The sequence below is a fragment of the Rhodamnia argentea genome, chromosome 1, assembly GCF_020921035.1.
Source record: "Rhodamnia argentea isolate NSW1041297 chromosome 1, ASM2092103v1, whole genome shotgun sequence".
Classification (NCBI taxonomy): Eukaryota; Viridiplantae; Streptophyta; class Magnoliopsida; order Myrtales; family Myrtaceae; genus Rhodamnia; species Rhodamnia argentea.
In genome coordinates this window covers 852,503-870,320 of record NC_063150.1, presented here as the reverse complement: position 1 = coordinate 870,320, position 17,818 = coordinate 852,503, and the positions used below count along the sequence as shown (strand labels likewise).

General features: G+C 39.1%; 2 protein-coding genes across 3 annotated transcripts; one reads left to right on the top strand and one right to left on the bottom strand.

Annotated features, from left to right (window-relative positions):
• The first annotated feature begins 6,794 nt into the window (after positions 1 to 6,794).
• On the top strand, positions 6,795 to 10,102 carry LOC115745317 (INO80 complex subunit D). Of its 2 annotated transcripts, XR_004015909.2 has the most exons (3): positions 6,795 to 7,543; positions 9,178 to 9,517; positions 9,914 to 10,102. XR_004015909.2 is itself a non-coding variant. In XM_030680805.2 (2 exons), the coding sequence occupies exons 1-2, from the start codon at positions 6,975 to 6,977 to the stop codon at positions 9,440 to 9,442; spliced, it is 834 nt and encodes a 277-aa protein (XP_030536665.1). In that variant the 5' UTR covers positions 6,795 to 6,974; the 3' UTR covers positions 9,443 to 9,794. The 2 variants fall into 2 exon arrangements, 1 of the variants encoding a protein (XP_030536665.1); XM_030680805.2 differs by lacking the exon at positions 9,914 to 10,102 and having other exon boundaries at positions 9,178 to 9,794.
• Positions 10,103 to 10,875: 773 nt separating this feature from the next.
• Positions 10,876 to 16,953, bottom strand: LOC115745213 (U11/U12 small nuclear ribonucleoprotein 35 kDa protein). Its single transcript, XM_030680651.2, has 8 exons — positions 16,770 to 16,953; positions 16,580 to 16,677; positions 16,110 to 16,161; positions 15,377 to 15,447; positions 14,028 to 14,118; positions 13,883 to 13,958; positions 12,860 to 12,938; positions 10,876 to 11,767 (listed from the first exon to the last, which is right to left on the bottom strand). The coding sequence occupies exons 1-8, from the start codon at positions 16,912 to 16,914 to the stop codon at positions 11,210 to 11,212; spliced, it is 1,170 nt and encodes a 389-aa protein (XP_030536511.1). The 5' UTR covers positions 16,915 to 16,953; the 3' UTR covers positions 10,876 to 11,209.
• Between the last annotated feature and the right edge of the window lie 865 nt (positions 16,954 to 17,818).

Sequence of the window (17,818 nt, the reverse complement as noted above, 5' to 3'; positions counted from 1 at the left end):
GGAACAGTGACGGACCAATCAGATGCGAGTGGTATTAAGTCGGACCAATAGAATTTCATTGAAGTCGCGGGTGACGAAGGTCATGGGTGACTTGAGCATCGAATCTACAAGTTGGTATTAGACTCCATTTCGTCGCTTTCCTTCGTTTTTATTTGTGAGGTCAGCTGTTTCTTTCGCTTAAATTGGTCGGAGATATTGAAAATTCACCAACAATGAATGATTAACCTTATTTCGGACAACCTAATTAATAAATTTATAAAAAAAGTACATAAGCATAAAAAACTGATTGACCATATAATTACCTAAAATTTATACAAATATTAAATTATTTTCTTTCCATCAATTGCAAGAAAAAAAAGGAAAATTATCAAAAACATCCAAAAAAATATTGCAATTGTGCGAATTCAGTCCTAATTTTTTTTTTGTCAATTCAGCCATAAATCTTTTGCAATTGTGCAATTCAGTCATAAACCATTTCCGATGCCAACATGAACACCGGCTAAAGGCATAATATTTTAATGTTCTTTAATTTTATTCATTTTTTCTTTCGGCCAGAGGAAGGAGATGGAAGGAAAGGAAGAAGAAAGAAAAATAGGGAACAAAATAAAAAAATAAAAAAAATTCCAAAATAAATATTAAAATAATATGCATTTGGACGGCCAAATTCGGCTAGCATTCACATCGGCATTGGCCGACCAAAATTGACCGAATGAACCGAATTGATATAATTGCAAAATGTTTAGAATTGAATTGGCATAATTGCAATTGGTTTGGTATTCTAAAAAAAAAAAAAAGAGTGCGTTCAATATTATTATGGCATAAATACTTCATCGTCGAGCAAATGATTAAATAAGTAGCAAATTTGCTGTTCGACAAAAAGAAACTAAATTTAGAGAAAAGGGGAATCAATTTCCTAAAACTGTTTGGATAGATACTAGAACACATTGAAGAAATGAGATGTGGAGCCGACAGCATGGAAAGGGATTTAATTTCCTAAAACGGATTAAGATTGCAATTGAAGCACAATTAGACTTCCCAAAAACTATTGATAGATTGCCAAGTCTGCAAAATTGACAAGACTTGGAGGAAGAGTAAGCGTCTGGAATCTGGATCACCCACGTGGGATTTCTTCCGTTGGGGTCATTGAGGGTTTTAATTATTGGGAGCCTAATGATTTGGACTAACCATCGCAAGACTTGTAGCGTGAGTCCAACGTAATGGTCTCCAAGATTAATCTTTTGAGTTGTCACTTCAATGGATTCAGACCCTTGAAAGCTTGCGAAAACTAGCTAATACAGATAGGAGCGAGGGAGAGAAGATCGATGTCCAAGGTTCGTGCTGATTCGATCACGTCCGCTGTTTAAGCACGATCGTAACTGTCGCATTGTAACGAAGGACGATCAATGCTCGGAAGGTCCGGGATGTTTTGAGCTTGTTAAGTACTCTTTCGGTTCATTTTTAGGGTCGTTCGTATCCTAACAAAAGGTGGACGTTGGTATTACGTTGTATGATATGAAGAATGCTTCGGCTTCGAGGATGAACCCGCCGAGAATCCAATTCGATGGTCGCGAGAGAAGAAAAAGAAAGGCGACGGAAGGAGGAACCGAAGGTGAGCGGAGAATCGGCGGACCACGGTAGAGAGCGACTGCAGATGCATCGAGAGTTGATGCAATGGTTCCTTGACCACATTCTAAACAAGTAATGAAACTGGTGCATGCTCTGCGATAGAAGGCGAAATCAAACGACTCGAACAAGCTTGTCACGAAAACAAGACCGGAACAATCTCTACAGATAGTTTTCTCGTAAAAAACCAGACAACGTAAGAAGCTGCAAGGACGAACAGTTGCAACTGCGCTCGAGTTTACGTCGGATAAGATGTCGATTCTAATTCTCTTGCCATTTCCATAACGAGATACAACGATGAGGGTGATGATTGGCCAGGGTGTGTCGCCTTTCTTTTGTCGCAGCTCTTACTTCATTGATGATAGAACTTTACTAGCATAACAGGTTTTTGAGTGACTGTGAGGAGCAATAACATGTTGGAAACCATAAATTCATAAAAGAGTGGATCCCACAATATTTTTTAAATTGATTATTTTTTTTTTGTGGCTCAAAACAGAATGTCCGCATAACAGTCACGCAAAGGCAATTATATAATCAATTCTTTTGGTGATATCGAGAGCCCAATGTATTAAGCACCTGTTCAAAATAGGCACAAAGATTAACAGTGAGATGAATAGTAAGTGCTTTCCCATCTTGGATCTAATTTCACGTCATATACATACTTTGTTATCTTTTTAATTACAAACATTTATGATGTGCTACAAAGGTTCATTGTGCGTCGTGAATCCGTGAAAATCTATTTCGGAAGGTCGTTAAAATTCATGTGTCCGACTTTCATTATTTACACGATCACATGTAGTAACCTATGTCACAATGAAAGCAACCGGCGGCGTGTATTTATCAGATATCGGGCCGCACACAGAACTATATTTACGTACATTTCCTCATTTCCGGCATGTAAAGCCAAGCATCTGCCGGGGTAATATGTCCAAAATATAGTATCAAAGTCTTCTACATAATAATCACATAACTAGTCGTACTTCTATAAATACGCTAAATTATGTGACTTTCTCGTCATAAAATTAAGAAAATAGTTTATCAACTAACTCAATTTTTTATTCATTTATTTTGGTTGTATCAATGGGATGAGTGGTCACAAACACTCTAGCCCTTCGAGGCCTTAGATCAGGGGAGCCGAAGTGAGAATTATTTCTGTCAAGAAGTTGGTGGCCTATTGTACAAGCCATCTCTTCCTATAAATACAACGCATTCTCTTATGTTCCATCAGCTTCTTCTGCCCATTTTTCTCTGCTTCACCATCCACCATTTTCGGTCCTTTGAGCTCCGATGGATTGGGTCCTTCTGGCCACACCGGTGGTCTTAGTCGTCATAGTCCACTGGCTGTCGTTCGCCGCCCCGCCACGACGCCGGCCGGCGGCAGAGGGGAGCTCGCCGCTGGGCATCGCCGCCCTTGTGGTTGTAATGGCCGTTCTGGTGCAATACCAACCTGCCGCCTTCTTGGAAACGCTCGGTTTGCTGGCGATATTCTATTTCGTGATTTTCTTCAGTACATGATCTGTGGGAAGAGATAAGAGTCTTTCAGATGCACGGCATATGTTGTGTATCGAAACTAAGATTACGCTTCTTTCACTTCAATATGTGTTACTAGCGTTTTGATGTTCGTCGGTATTATTTGGATTGTACGGAATATTTACAATAGGTAGATATGGGGGGCAAGATATAGGACAAAGAGGATAGGTTTTCCAAACTTTTGGTTAGGTTTTTGTTAAGTTTAACCATCTTTGCAAAGGATGCAAAAGCTCTTTCGGTTCCTCCTTCGCCGGCGACCCTCGAAGCAACGGCGGCGCCGCACGTCACAGCCATCAAGCGACGGTGGACCGGCCTTCACAATAGCCGTGCAGGGATTAATCGCAAAATGTATCCATAAAAGATTGGTTCCGGGTATATTATCGAATACTTAACAAGTTTAGGTGATGATTTTGGCAAAGATTAAGAACGCCGGAGTTGGGGTATATTTTTCAGTTTGAGCATGCTGGGAATCGACCCAACATTTCAGACTTCGCCCTCGTTTCCTCCTCGACCATTTTCCGAGTAACCAAGCAGTTAAACTCGGGTTTAGAAACTTAATCTGTTGGTAGTTAAATTTCCTTTTTTGGGTACATTCCTCATTCTCATCTCGTTCAGTTCGTACGGAATCAAGAAAATGTTTCGTAAGGTCCCCAGTAGGCCCTCCTTTTGGCATCAAAAGGAAAATTATTTGGATTAACACCATGAAAAATCATAAATCGGTATACTTGTGACAAAACCTTTCAATTGTTTAATTTAGTCCTAAGCATTTTGATGATTTGTCAATTTAGTTCGATTTTTTTTAAAAAAATTTTGGTCGAAAATCGTTGACGTGACTGTCTAGTTTAGCACCGACCGTCTTATGTGGCACGACCAAAGTTAAACTGGACAAGTTTTGCATTGTTTTTGATTTTATCAATTTTTTTTTCTTTTTTTTTCCCCTTTTGCAGGCCATCGCAAGGCCTCGACTTGTCTCAAGCAATGGATGCCCTTGCCGGCCTCGGATGAGGGATGCCCACACCTGAAATCAAGAAGAAGTTTCGTAAGGTCCTTAGTAGGCCCTCTTTTTTGAATCAAGTGAAAATTATCCAAAAATTCTTAAGCCTATTGTATGGCAACCAATTTCGTTTTAGACTTTTCAATTGTATCAAGTTAGTCCTAAGTACTTTGATGATTTGCCACTATAGTCTTTCCGACAAATTTTGATCGGAAATAGGCGACGCAGCTATTTAGTCAATGTCAACCGTTCTACATGACACGGCCGGTGTTATGGGGCAATTTTTGAATTGTTTTTACTTTTATGATTTTTTCTTTTTCGTTCTTTTTTTTTCCCCTTTGCAAGCTATTGTCGAGCCTCTACCAGTCTCGGGCATGAAAGACCTTGCCAGCCTTAGGTGAGGGACACCCGCACCGGGGCCAACGAGGGTTGCCCTTGCCTACCCGAGGCCGGCAACCTTTGTTAGCCATTGGCGAGGCCTGGTGGAGGGAACAAGGAAAAAAAAGAAAAGAAAGGCTTAAAAAAATAAAATTAAAAAATTACAAATTTGTCCACGTTAGCGCGGGACAGCTTGCATTGATTAGATCGCAAGCCAATGATTTTCGGCCAAAATTCTCTAGATATTTATTGACAAATCATCAAAATATTTAAGACTAAATCGACACGATCGAAAGGTTTAGGATCGAGTTGGCCACCGTATAATAAGTTTAGGACTTTTTGGACAATTTTTTCCCTTCGAATCAAGCAAGGCCAAAGCGAATCTGATGCACCGAACTCGACCTACCTCCTTCTTTTCTCATTATTAATGACAATAAATTGTTGGAATCTCGAGCAAGAGACCGGTCTCATTCATAAAATCGTATGAGACTGGATTTCGCACGTCCTCATGTTGGTTCTAGGCACATGAATTTGGGGGGCCTTTAAAACCTACCAAAGGGCTCGCGGTCCAAAGTCTAATGCCACGCTATTTGGTTCGTCTAGTAGGAAATGTTGGCATGTTGATGGGATGTATTTATGAGGCTGATGCTTTTAACGACGCATCGCTTTTAAGCTTCTAGGACCTGAAAATAATGCGAACCCCTTGAATGTCTGTTCTTTTTTTTTTTTTTTTTTGTCTGATTGAAAGTAAAATTTTCATTTCACTTGAAAGCGAGGTACATAACTTCAACGTAAAGACGCGAATCAAATAAAACAAGTAAATCTAAAAGATAAATCAATTTGGTACGGTCTGCAGAGATTCGCTCGCTCTACAATGACAGATTGACGGGGTCTTTCATATCATCAAAGCACAACCGGCGGCCAATCAACAAATCTTTCATTAATATTAGTGATGACCACACGTCGATATAGGTGGATAAGATGATTTGCATGCATTCGAGAGGATTAGTCCAAAGCGAAGGTTTGGTTGTCCAAACGAGGGCAGGCAACGCACGTCGTTGCAAGAAGTTTTTAGTAGAAAGCGATAGCGTGCGCACGACAAGACTCCTCCCATGTACAGACGAATAAAGAAGAGTGCTTGAATTTAGGTTAGCCTATGTCCACAGCAGCCGTTGTTTGTTGGATCTATATATTGGAAAATATCGAGAGACCGAAACATGGTCTTTTTTTTTTTATATTAAATATAGTGAAAAGGGCTCATCGGTTCGCAAATAAAGTGAATAGAGATGCAGGAATTAAAAATTACACACGTGTCCGTAAGAGTGAGCGGTTATAGGATTGGTCCAAGTTTTATTTCAAAGCTAAATTCTATCATGTCGAAATCGGCTCCTTAGTTTTTGAAATCCATAACTTACCCTGTTAATTGATTTTAGGGACTACTTGGGAACCGGAATTTTTTTTTTTTTGTTTCATTTTTCAGTTAAGGAAAATGAAAGTGAACGCAATAACGGAAAACCTTATTGCCAATAGCAGCAATTCAATAAAAGATGAACGGGTAAAATGAATTAAACAATAAAAAGTTCAAAACACGTAACATCGGACCTATATCATAGAACTTCAGTCCTCTTTCGTCCATGAAAAATTTGCTCCAAATTCAAACCACCCGAAATCAAAAGAAACAACAAACATTTTAGTCACTTGAAAATAGTTTAAATTAAAATTATTGTTAATCAAACTAAGATAATTATTAAAATAATCTCGCTGCAAATAATCTTTATCAAAACAATTCATATTAGGTATCATTTGTTATTGCTCGCAAGACCGGACCGATTCCAATTTGATTCTTATTCGGGAACCGCGGACCGAACTGTACAATGGCGGTTCCACTTTCACGAGAAACAGTCCAAGAACCATGGGGAACCTAAAATCGGACCGATTCCTATGGTAAGGTTCAGTTCGGTGATACATGATCTCCCTACGTGTCCTCCCTGTCTTGACTCTTGCTCGTAGAAAAATTCTTTCCCATCGGACATCGACTAAAAAAATTTCTCCAATCGGAGACGAGGCTACAATATTCAGAAAACAATAATAATTCACATTTATTCCCCAAAGATGTGAATAATTAAAGTGAAATAACCGTTTCCCAAAATCAGATATTGTTAGATTCCCACAATTACAAAAAATAAAAAAAAATAAAAATAAATAGAGAGTTCAGTGAATTTGCAGTCAAATCTTGGTGGTTGAAATTGAAAACCGAATCTCTGCAGCGCGACAAAGCGCGACGGTCAAATTTCGTCTTCTCCATCTTCTTCTTCTCCTTCTTCAACCTCTCGTCAGCATCTTCTCTTCTTCGTCTTCTTCCCTCTGCAAATTCTCTCTCTCTCTCTCTCTCTAGAAAGGATTACGATCTGCCCAATCAGCAATCGCCTGCTTCGCGGTCCTCTCCCTCATGGCTTCCACCGCGAAGCACAATCATCCCTCCTCTTCAAAACCCCTCAAAAACCCTAATTTCCCCCAACCGGACCCCCAAAACCCGAGCCTCCACGCCGTCGCCTCCACCAGCGCGGCCGCCGGCAACCCCCTCGCCCCGGCCCACGAGGACCTAATCCTATCCCGCGCCTCCCACCTCACCCGCCCTGAGGTCCTGAGGCGGCGGTCTCGCCGGCTCAAGCAGCTCTCCAGGTGCTACCGAGACCACTACTGGGCTCTCATGGAGGAGCTCAAGGTCCAGTACAGGGATTACTACTGGAAGTACGGGGTCAGCCCCTTCAGGGAAGAGAACCAGCGGATGGAGGTGGACGGGTCGGAGCGGGACGCGCCGAATGGGGAAGGTATCGGAGAGAATGTCGGGAACAGTGTCGTGAATAGGAGTGAGTTGGAAGCCAAGGGCAACAATTATAGGTGCGTGTTCGTTGGGTGTAAGTTGAAGGCCATGCCTTTGACGAGCTTTTGCCATTTGCATATATTGTCTGATTCCAAACAGAAGCTCTACAAGGCTTGCGGCTATGTCATCAAAAGGTAATTCTTTTACTCTGCCCTCTTTGATTAGTGAATTAGAAAATTGTGCAGATTATTTTGCTAGGTAATATACTTGTCGTTATTACAGTCTTGCCTTTGTTGGATTAGTTGGTGCGGGTTGCAATGAAGAATAGAGCCAATAGAATAATGGGGATATTGGCTATTTGAGCATGGATCGAAATTTGTTGAACCATAGTTATTTCTGATAAAACATGGTCACATTGAATACAAAAGGGAGGGTTTATATATTGTTCTTAACGGAGGCGTGACCCATGTGAAGGAAAAGTTGCAGTTCAGAGATTTTACCAGATAGAAGTGTAAAACGTGAGAGCAGGAGAGGAATGAAAATCTACTTGGTCGAGTCGGGCATAGAAAAATGCTTAATTAGAGAATGCGTTGGGCGTGTAATTTAGTTTCGAAAGTGATGCAATTATCTTCTATGCTCAAGGAGTTTAGGATTTCGATTCCTTGATATGTCTTCTAGCATGACGCCTCTAAGATACCACAGCCCTGTTTCTAGCGGCGCTTATTCAATGGGAGAGAAAAATTTAAAAAGCGCCTAGCTTTATATATAAGTTAAAAAGACGAGTTGTTTCTTTTGGCCAGTGGGATGGATCACAGATATTTGGTCCATTGAATCCTATTGAAGGGGACTCAGAGTACTGAAAAAGGTTTATGCGTATGTTTTGCGAACTCGATGATTTCTTAGGGCAAGACACTAGGGCTGGCAATGTCTTAAATTTGAAGTTCAGCTTTGCACTAAGTCACTACTCAAGCATTTTCACCTATAAATTTATATGTGAATTAATCATAGACTATCAGGATGTATATAATGGCAAGTTCTCCATCACTCCCTTGGATGCTTTTCCTTTTTTGTTTTTGGGTTGGGGCTGGGTGACAAAGTGGGCACTTTTTCTTCCTTTTCCCCCATGCGGGGTGTTCTTGAGGATAGGAAAGGAAGAGAGGGGCGATGCACTCTCCTGGCAACAAAGTCCCATCAATTACTGGTGATGACCATGTCTCTGTTATTGTTTTTGTGGAATTCGAATATAGAGATTGTGGAATTCCAGTATAGAGGGACACCGACTGGTTGGAGAATGTGATTGATCAAGTCTAGTAAATAACTCTCGGCAAAAGTTTTCCAATGGACAAAAAGGAGAAGTAGTTGCTTCTTTTTAAGTGGTCTTCTATGAAATTCTACTTGCTCTGAAGTTGCGGTTTAGAGAAGTATTCATATGGAAGGTTACACACATATATTACATGCTTTCCGGTGTTGCATCACTTTTATTTCTTGGTTTCTATGCTTTCTTTTTCTTTGGGGCTCAGCACCGGCAATTGTTCTATTTGATGTGTTAGGGTATGCTCATGTCTATTAGTAGAATCTAGAGCCCTGAAGCAACTACTTTCTTGGTGAATTATGTAATAATTTCTCTTTAGGATCAGATTTGTAGTAGAAACTAGAAACCTAATTCTACTGAAGTTTACATGAATTGTTTAATTAATTTTCTACAGTGATTAAATCATGTCTTTTAGATTGCAAGACTCTTATTAGATGTGTGATTTATTTTTTGTGTTTCTGAACACGATTCCCTTTCATACTATCTATGACTAACTGATTATGTATTCGTTTATAGTGCTCAGGCGGGACCAATTACATGTGGGAAGCCAATACTGAGATCTACTGTTCCTTCTCTTTGTACCATCCATTTCCAGAAAGCTCAAAAGCACGTCACTCGGGCCTTGAAGAAGGCGGGGCTTAATGTTACTTCATCGAGTAAACTTGCTCCAAAATTCCATGTCATAGTGGCAGAATATGTGCGGCAAATTCAAGCCAAAAGAAGGGCTGCACAAACGGTCAATACTAGTGAAGTTGTGGTTAAGGAAGAAACCATGAGCTGAGTCTCCAATGCCAGTAACTGTAAATCAGGAATTGTTGCGTGAGTGGAATTGTTGTAGGTGCAAAACAAATCTAAGGTAAGATGGCGCAAAATAGATACTTTGACACTGTATAGACTTGTGAGTTATTTAGGCCATTATTTGTGTCTGCATACTCAATAGACCGGTTCTGCTGTGTATGTTCTGTTAACCATTTTTTATTTCTGAACATGGTTCCGGGAATAGGAAATGCGGCCGTCATGTGTATCCAAATTTGCTTTACATAGCTAGAACAATGAGTACAGACATAACATTTGTCAAAGGAGAATATGCTTTTCCCTATGTTTTCTTGTGTACTTGCTGTTAATTGTTTGTAGCTATCTCATCATCCACTGTAGACCCGGACCACGCTAAAAAAAGTTTGCTGATTTCTGCCTCTTTTTTAAAGAGATCCAGCTGATCAATTTATTTGCATCTTTTCATGCCTCGATCCAGGTGGTCTGTGGCAACTGAAACCAGATGGAATTTGTACATATTGCAGTACTTTCCTGAGTGCGAGAGAGCTTGTTCAAATGTTGTTTTCTTGGCTAGCCCATATGTATTTGGTTTGCAATTTTAGGTCGGGTCTTCCTACTTCATTGCCTGCTGTACAGCCACAAAATATGTGAACATCCTACTCTCTTGACGTGGCCAAGTGTTTTTTCCTTTTTTATAAGTTGATTCGTGCGGCGATTTAGGCTTCCTTGGACTGTTGGAGCGCCCAAGCTAATGTTTAGAGAGAAGCTCTGAAAGAGAATGTTTTGTATTGCAAGTGTTGGACACTTCTATTTATACTAGAGAGTCTCATTATAATCGTTAATCATCTATCGATCTAATGGCTAAGAATGTATGTCTCCATTTAACTAACTACCGACGTTCTAGAATACGGGAGTACTCGAGGCCCTACGAATACTCCAGAATACCTCCCTTGATACATGTTTGTCCTTATTATATTTATTCACTTTCACTTTTGGATTCCCTCGAGATAGTAGATGAAGTACAAGATGATTTTTTCTGCAGAGAAATTTAGAGAATTGGGTCTTAAACATACCGAAAGGATCCAAAGAAGTTCGTCTTGTCTTCGGCGCGGCAGTGAAGCAGCTTCTTGAAGGAGATCATGATAAGTAAAATAAAAAGACAATAGCACTAGAGTGAGTAAAGATGAGAAGGCACATTAGTCTTTGCTTACGCGGTAACAATTCAATTTTCCTTGCCAATTCGGAGCACGAGCCATCATATATCCAATTTTTTTTGGTCTAAGTCGTATATCCAATTAAAGAGATACTTTTCAATGAGACATTTTTTTTGGGGTCATCTAAAAGTTATGCAGATGGATAACCTTCAGAAGGAATCAAGTGTTCCGGTTAGTGAAGTCTCACTCACTACGACTTTCGGATTCACACCTCTGTTAAGCTCAATCACGGAAACAAGACGACGATGTCGATTGCAATCTATAACTGAGTGCCAAAAGACCTCTGGTTCCTCATTATCGGCAAAACTGTCTTTTGTAAAAGTCTCCGCTTGCACTCTTTATGGCTTCAATGTAGTAATGTCGAGGAAGCCTCTGCATGAGACGTACAATCACCTAAAATCTCTATACACATCATTCTCCACCCGTGAGCTTAAAAAGCAAAGCAAACTCCGTTATGAACAGATGTATGGTGGGGAATTACACTCCGTAAAAGGCAAGACAAAAGCAATCCCTATGTGCATCTTTCTCTGGAATCAAAGCAAATGAAAACTGGCCAGAAATCAATAATCGGATGGATATTCCCGACTGGTTGATCTTTTCCCCTCACGCTGATGGGATCTCTCACGATGTTTGTGATGCTTATGAGAGTGTTCTCTCTCATCTCGAGACCTGCTTTTGTGATGACGCTCCTCCCTATCAGAAGAGTCTCTCTCTTGATGATCCTCTCTCCCCAATGAACTTTTGCTCCTTTTCTTGGCACGTCCATGATCATCAATGGAGCTCCGTTTACTGAGGTGATCTTCCCCATACAAAGAGCTTCTCACAGCTTCTTCCTTCTCCAAAGAACTTCCAGAATGATACTTCTCTTCTAATTCCATTGAGCTCTTCCTATTGGAAAACTCCTGGTCCTTATGGCGCCTCTTCTCATTGTGTCGTTCTTCCACGGAACTTTTGTGGTAAGAATGATCTACTGCATCATCAAGGCTCCTCCAATGCACGCGATCTTCCCTGGCCTCGGAGTTTCTTTTGTGAGTATGCTCTTCTCTGTTCCTAGAGCTTCTGTGAGATCCTTCTTCCTTATCTAATGAACCCTGTCCTCTTCTAGGGGGTGATGGAACCTGAAAAATATGTGAGATCATGACATTTTGATATACAATCTTCATAATATATGTCACGATTCGTGAAAATCTCAAAAAGGCTACAGCTCAGATACTTTTCTTGCAATTATTTTAAAGGAGAATGAACTCAACATGAGCCAGTGCAGGAGTCAAAAGGGGAAAAGAAGGTCAAGCCCATTCACCAAAAGTGTGTAAACTTTGTCACCAAGGCCAGTCGCTCCACGGGACTTACCAAACCCACATTCTTCCATTAAGGTGCAATGACGTATGGAAAGCTAATAATAGCATCCTCCCCCTAATGGAGTTGGAAACATTATTATGCTTATTGAGGGGCAAAAGGCAAACAACAACATGGAAACCGATACCAAGTAAAAGTATCACTAGTTCCGTTTCTAATAGTACATTCAACTAAAAAATTCCCTGAACTTTAATATAGAAGAAAGTAAAGCCAAGAGTTACAATTTCCACATGACTATCCCAAATCAAGCCAGGAAAAAGTGGATTAACTTCAAAATTGGAAAAATCCTGCTAACTAACCTCCCACCAAATAACTGTTTAAAAAGAAAAACCTCCCACCAAATTTACAGCAAACTCAGAAATGCCACTTAACCTTCATGCTCGTCCATGCCCAAATTAAGTCCTCAGGATGATGTTTCCACAAATGCCAGAAAAGGAAGAGTATCTTAGGAGCGGAGCGGAACAAGTATCTAAGCAGATCTATAAAGAGGATGACTAGGCCAACCTTATGCAAAAAAAGTGGTCAAAAGGAATTGGAAATATATTTTCATGAGGAAAAGGGTGCTAAATCTGTTCTTGTACAACAAGAATATAAAACATTTGAGCAGGGATATTGAAAAGGAATGGCAAGGAAGCGAGCTCAACAAGTGAAGGTTAGTACCTCCATCAACGCCATTGTTCATTTAGATGGTCCAGGTCTTAGCTTGAATCATGGTCAAACTTAACCTCAGAAATATCATGACACTCTGGTATAGAAGTTAAATGGTAAATGAAATTTCATAACCAACTCCGGAAGGATAAAACATGCATTTTGATGGAGTTATATGCAGAATTTAGATACAACAGAAACCATACCTCAGAACGTGACATGTATGCTCCCTCTGGAGGAGGTGGAATGCCCAGCCTCTTCAAGTCATCCAGTGGGATTGGGCGACTGATCATATGAAGACAAATACAGAGAGTTATTATCATCAAACGTGGCCCACTTTCATCTCTGCAACAGAATACTATGATTTTTGAAGAGTCCAAAAAGATCACACCTACACCTTCAACTTTCACCGTGTTTGAACAAACTATTCTAGCACACTAAAAGGTCCCATCTTATTCATTCTGACCACAAATATCCTAAACCCAACAAAAATTCAGACCGAACTATCTAATATGCATGCTTTGTGCCACGAAACCTTTAAAGAAAATGGAAGAAAAAAAATTCATGATCGGCTTACTCAGGCCAAGTTAAGTTCTCCTGCATAGATTATAAGAAAACATAGGATAATATAGTTCCTTGTCACTAATCCATATTAAATACTCATGATATCGGTACTGCATAGACTTATTTTTACTATGCTAATTTTCTTTCATGAAATAAGTACAAAACAGCAACAGTTACCCTTGTAACCACTTTAAACCAATGGTAGAAGTTAGAACTCTTTCTTGCATATTTGTCTCCTCCCAGATGAAGGCTAAAAATCACATCCACTATTGACGACAAGTTGATAATTATTATTCAACTATAGATAATGAAGTATTTTGACTGGAAGGAGCAAGAAAAAAGAAGTTATGACCTATGACTGTCAGCAGCAAAATTCTTATTCTTGAGTTGAACCCAGGAAAGGAAACATATAAAACTTCATTTACTCTACCCTTGTTTCCCAGCATGTGTATCCTTGAAAGACCCTCCATAATCATAAACCAAATAGGATGCGACTAGAATGCTGAATAAAATAAAACATATTTTATCCCACGCAAGGACTACGATTCCTGAGTCCATGAACATATATAAAAAAAGTAGAGGTAGATCTCCTATCATACATGCAAAAGCAAAACGAAAGAGTAATAAACTAAATGCATAACCCATATAAGAATAAAGAAGCTTACAGAGGAGCTCGAAATGGTCTTTCTCGTCCTCCAAACCGAAGCTGTCCTGACTCTTTCTTACCACCAAGGCCTCCTCCTGGCAGGAATTACTAGAATCTATTAGCTTATCTTGGGAGCAAGGAAAGAAAGAGGTCGCTGGACTAACCTAACCTTCTTGGGATCCATCCTGGCATCAATTGCTGTCTGTTATAGTCAACCATAATTTCAGAATCATCAATGAAAGAATGGTGTGCGTCCTGCGAATTAAATGTAATTTTAAGTTTCATAGACAAGTATTCAATAAGCTATGCATTGCAATCTAGGTTAGTTTCCAACTAGCTTCAAAGCATATTTTTTTATTTTGTTCTGTTCTTTTACAGACGAAGAGATATGATAATACTGTGCTTGCATTTTCCTTTTTGAAGGAAACAAACCCAGTTATGTATAAGAACTTTAAAAGACGAGCTAGTCTCCATCATACTACATTATTTCAGAATCTAAGTGTCTTTTTTATGAAAGTTGACCTAAAAGTCGTAAACTTAAACTAAAAGTGGCACCCATAAAATCTGAATTACCTAATTCAACCAAAGTAATCTCTCATTCTGAATGGTTTAATATGCCATCTTCGTGCAGAAAATTCCCACTATTTTAGGCTTCTTGGTTGACCTAAACAGGCGCAAATACTCATGCTTTACGCCCCTTCCACCTAAAAGATTCAGCTTTCTAGCAACAACTCAACAGCAGTCTGTTTACGTTACTCATACTCTGATAAGTGTGCCCAATATGAGCATGTATTTTAGTGCCTCACTAGTCTATGCTTCTGAGGGAAAAATTATCAAATAACAAGTTTCAGTATTAGAACGAGATATATAGGTGAAAATGTGTGATTTTATAGTAGCTTTCTGTTTCTTTTTTTTTAATAAATTCGCTACCCTTTTCTTCTAGTCGGTTTTCACTAAAGATATTGCAGTAGTTATCAACAAAACATGTCTTAAGCGTCCCATACCCAACATACACCCACTTCATACCTATTGACATTAATTTTCAACCTAAAAAACATGGCGACTAAAAGCAGCAACCACATGAAGAAGCACTCAAATGTATTCTCTAAACAGAATGTTTTCTTAATTTTGCATGTCCTTCTGTCTCCTTTCTGAATCAAAATGCATTCATAGTCAGCTCTGTAGGCTGACTTGCACAATGTATCTAGCTATCATATATGATGAGAAAGCCACCTAAAATGCTCTTAAGAAGCTGCATGGCAAAACATCAACAATGAATCAACTATAAAAGCCTCGTCAGCAGCATGTCATAGACTATCTCAAAGACATGAGGACTAATTCAGAAGACTCGACATTAGGATCCATCAAGTATCAAGCACAATGACATTCATATATCTAGATACATCTCAAAGGATAAGGAACATCTCGAATCTTCCCTAAATCTACTATTTGACGGAAGAAAGATTAATGCTGGAAGGTAATAGAAGTATTGTCAAGAAAAAAGTAAAAGTACCTTATATGCATGTCTCATTTCTCTTTCAGTTTCATATTCAACAAAAGCATAACCTCTTGAGGCACCAGTCACTGCAGACAGGTACTAACAGAGTAAGAAATTTGTAAAGCAATTACCTTGAATTTTGAAAGGAGGCAGAAACCACTATATCATCCAAATCGGCACATATGCGCAGGATGAAGAATATGATAAAGCCAGTGATCCTTACTAGCTTCAAATTAGCTATCGTGAATGTAAAAAAAAATTATACACAGTACTGCCACTAAAATAGCATAACCTCTTGAGGCACCAGTCACTGCAGACAGGTACTAACAGAGTAAGAAATTTGTAAAGCCAGTACCTTGAATTTTGAAAGGAGGCAGAAACCACTATGTCATCCAAATCGGCACATATGCGCAGGATGAAGAATATGATAAAGCCAGTGATCCTTACTAGCTTCAAATTAGCTATCGTGAATGTAAAAAAAAATTATACACAGTACTGCCACTAAAATATCTCCACAAAAACTAGGCGATCAAATAACTAAGCATATAAGAAGTTAGAAATCAAGCATTGCTGCCCCTCTAAAATGAATAAAGAGCAAGCCACCAAGATTTGTTTCATTTTAAGTGAAGTTGACAAAGCAAAAGCAATAGAAAAACAAAGTCGAATTATTATCAACCCCCAAGAACTTAACCTGATCTCTCCACAGACTGAAAAAAATAGAACCTACAAGAGGTTATAAGATAGTTACCAATGTGCCTAACCAAGCGCAAGTTTTTCACACGACCATACTTGCTCATAGCCTGCACAAGGGAACGCATATTGCAGGTCAAAAAATCCTAAGCAGCATTTATCAATCGAAAGATAGTTCGCAATCATCCGGAAGACAGCTAGAAAAAACTGTAATTCAGGGCAAAATGCTCAATCTAGCAGTCAGAACTGACAAAAATACATTTTTTTACACCAAAACTGCCATATTTCGGCAAGCATTTCCATTCCTTTCCTAGAAAATAAAACAAAGTTCCATCTCCTAACACTTCCCTCTTAGTTTACGAAAACGACGCCAAGTTGAATCATTTATTTATGTCCCAAGCACTTCCCAAGCAGGCAGTGATTGCCACATGAGCTCAAGAGCTAAAAACAGATAAAAAAATGACTCTTCCTCGACAGAGAAAAGAGAACGGAATAAAAGAAAACCTAAAATCAAGACAAAGGCCAGACCTTGCGGAGAGTGTCCTCGGAGGTGAAGTGGGAGAGACGCCCGACGAAGAGAGTGCAGTAAGGGTCGCCCGAGACTTTGGGATCGCCAAACGGGTCGTCTGGGAATCGCGGAAAGCAAATCAAACGAGTCAGAAACCAGAAAACTAGCAAAGAAGCGGGAAGAATTCGGAGGTTCTGGTGATGGATTTACAGAGGCCGGCGGAGGAACAGAGGTGGGCCCGGTAGACGGCGTTGTCGTGGGGGAGGACGTCGGTGCCGTCGATGCTGCCGGCCTGGATCGGGTGGTACGACTCGGCGTAGAACACCGAGTTCAGTCTGCCGCTGTTCCTACTCATCTCGAAGGAAGACGAAGCAGCGAAATGGACTGTGAACAGAGGGAACAAAAAGATAAAAAGAAAGGGAAATAGAAGATGGCCAGATATTATTTTCTTATATGGAAAATGCTTTTCTAATATAAAAAGTTAATAACCAAATACAAGAAATTTAATTCCATAATGCAACAAATCTTAATTTTCTGTAGAAAAAAATTAAAAGGATTATCGCGAGATCCGTCATCAATACAACAAAGAAAAAAAAATATTTGCATTTTCACACCATCGAAATAGCGACATGTTTGTGGAGTTAATTTTATAAAATTGATAAAGCTGCTCGTGATAAGAGAAAACTTATTTTTGTCGGGGCACAACTAATTGATCAACTCCAACTTAATTTTGTACATGAAAACCACATTTTGATTTTATTTAACTCTCAACAAAGTTGTACGTCATAAATAAATACAAGATTATTTTGTAATGAAAATTAATTAATCGCGTTTGAAAATTTATTTTCTATTTACTAAATATGGGGATGCTCATTCCAACTTTTAAAGGAACGGGAATTCGTTAGGTAGGCCTATGGAATGTTCATTGATACAATATGATCTTAATTACAAGGTTATTAAATGCCTACCATACACTATTATTTATTTATTAGAATATAATATTGCAAATTTTTTATAATATTTTATTAGCATTTATTATGATATAGCAATACTATATCTGTACAATATTCCATATATTATACCAAAAAAAATTTCTAATTATAATCGATTCTGATGATATGTTAAATAGCATTTTACAACTACATGGTGAATTCTATTTGTGTATGCTAGTATTTTCACAAATAAAAACCATAGTAACTCGTTTAATTAATAGTTAATAACGTAAAAAAATTTCAAATTAATACACTTACAATAAATTT

Bases quoted from the DNA above. Each gene is read 5' to 3' on its own strand.
- LOC115745213 (XM_030680651.2), bottom strand. From the start codon at position 16,914: ATGAGTAGGAACAGCGGCAGACTGAACTCGGTGTTCTACGCCGAGTCG. The intron at 15,448-16,109 runs GTAACTATCTTA...ACCTGTCTGCAG, and splicing joins GCGCTTGGTTAGGCACATTG to TGACTGGTGCCTCAAGAGGT. The intron at 13,959-14,027 runs GTTAGTCCAGCG...AATTCCTGCCAG, and splicing joins ATGGATCCCAAGAAGGTTAG to GAGGAGGCCTTGGTGGTAAG.
- LOC115745317 (XM_030680805.2), top strand. From the start codon at position 6,975: ATGGCTTCCACCGCGAAGCACAATCATCCCTCCTCTTCAAAACCCCTC. The intron at 7,544-9,177 runs GTAATTCTTTTA...ATTCGTTTATAG, and splicing joins TGCGGCTATGTCATCAAAAG to TGCTCAGGCGGGACCAATTA.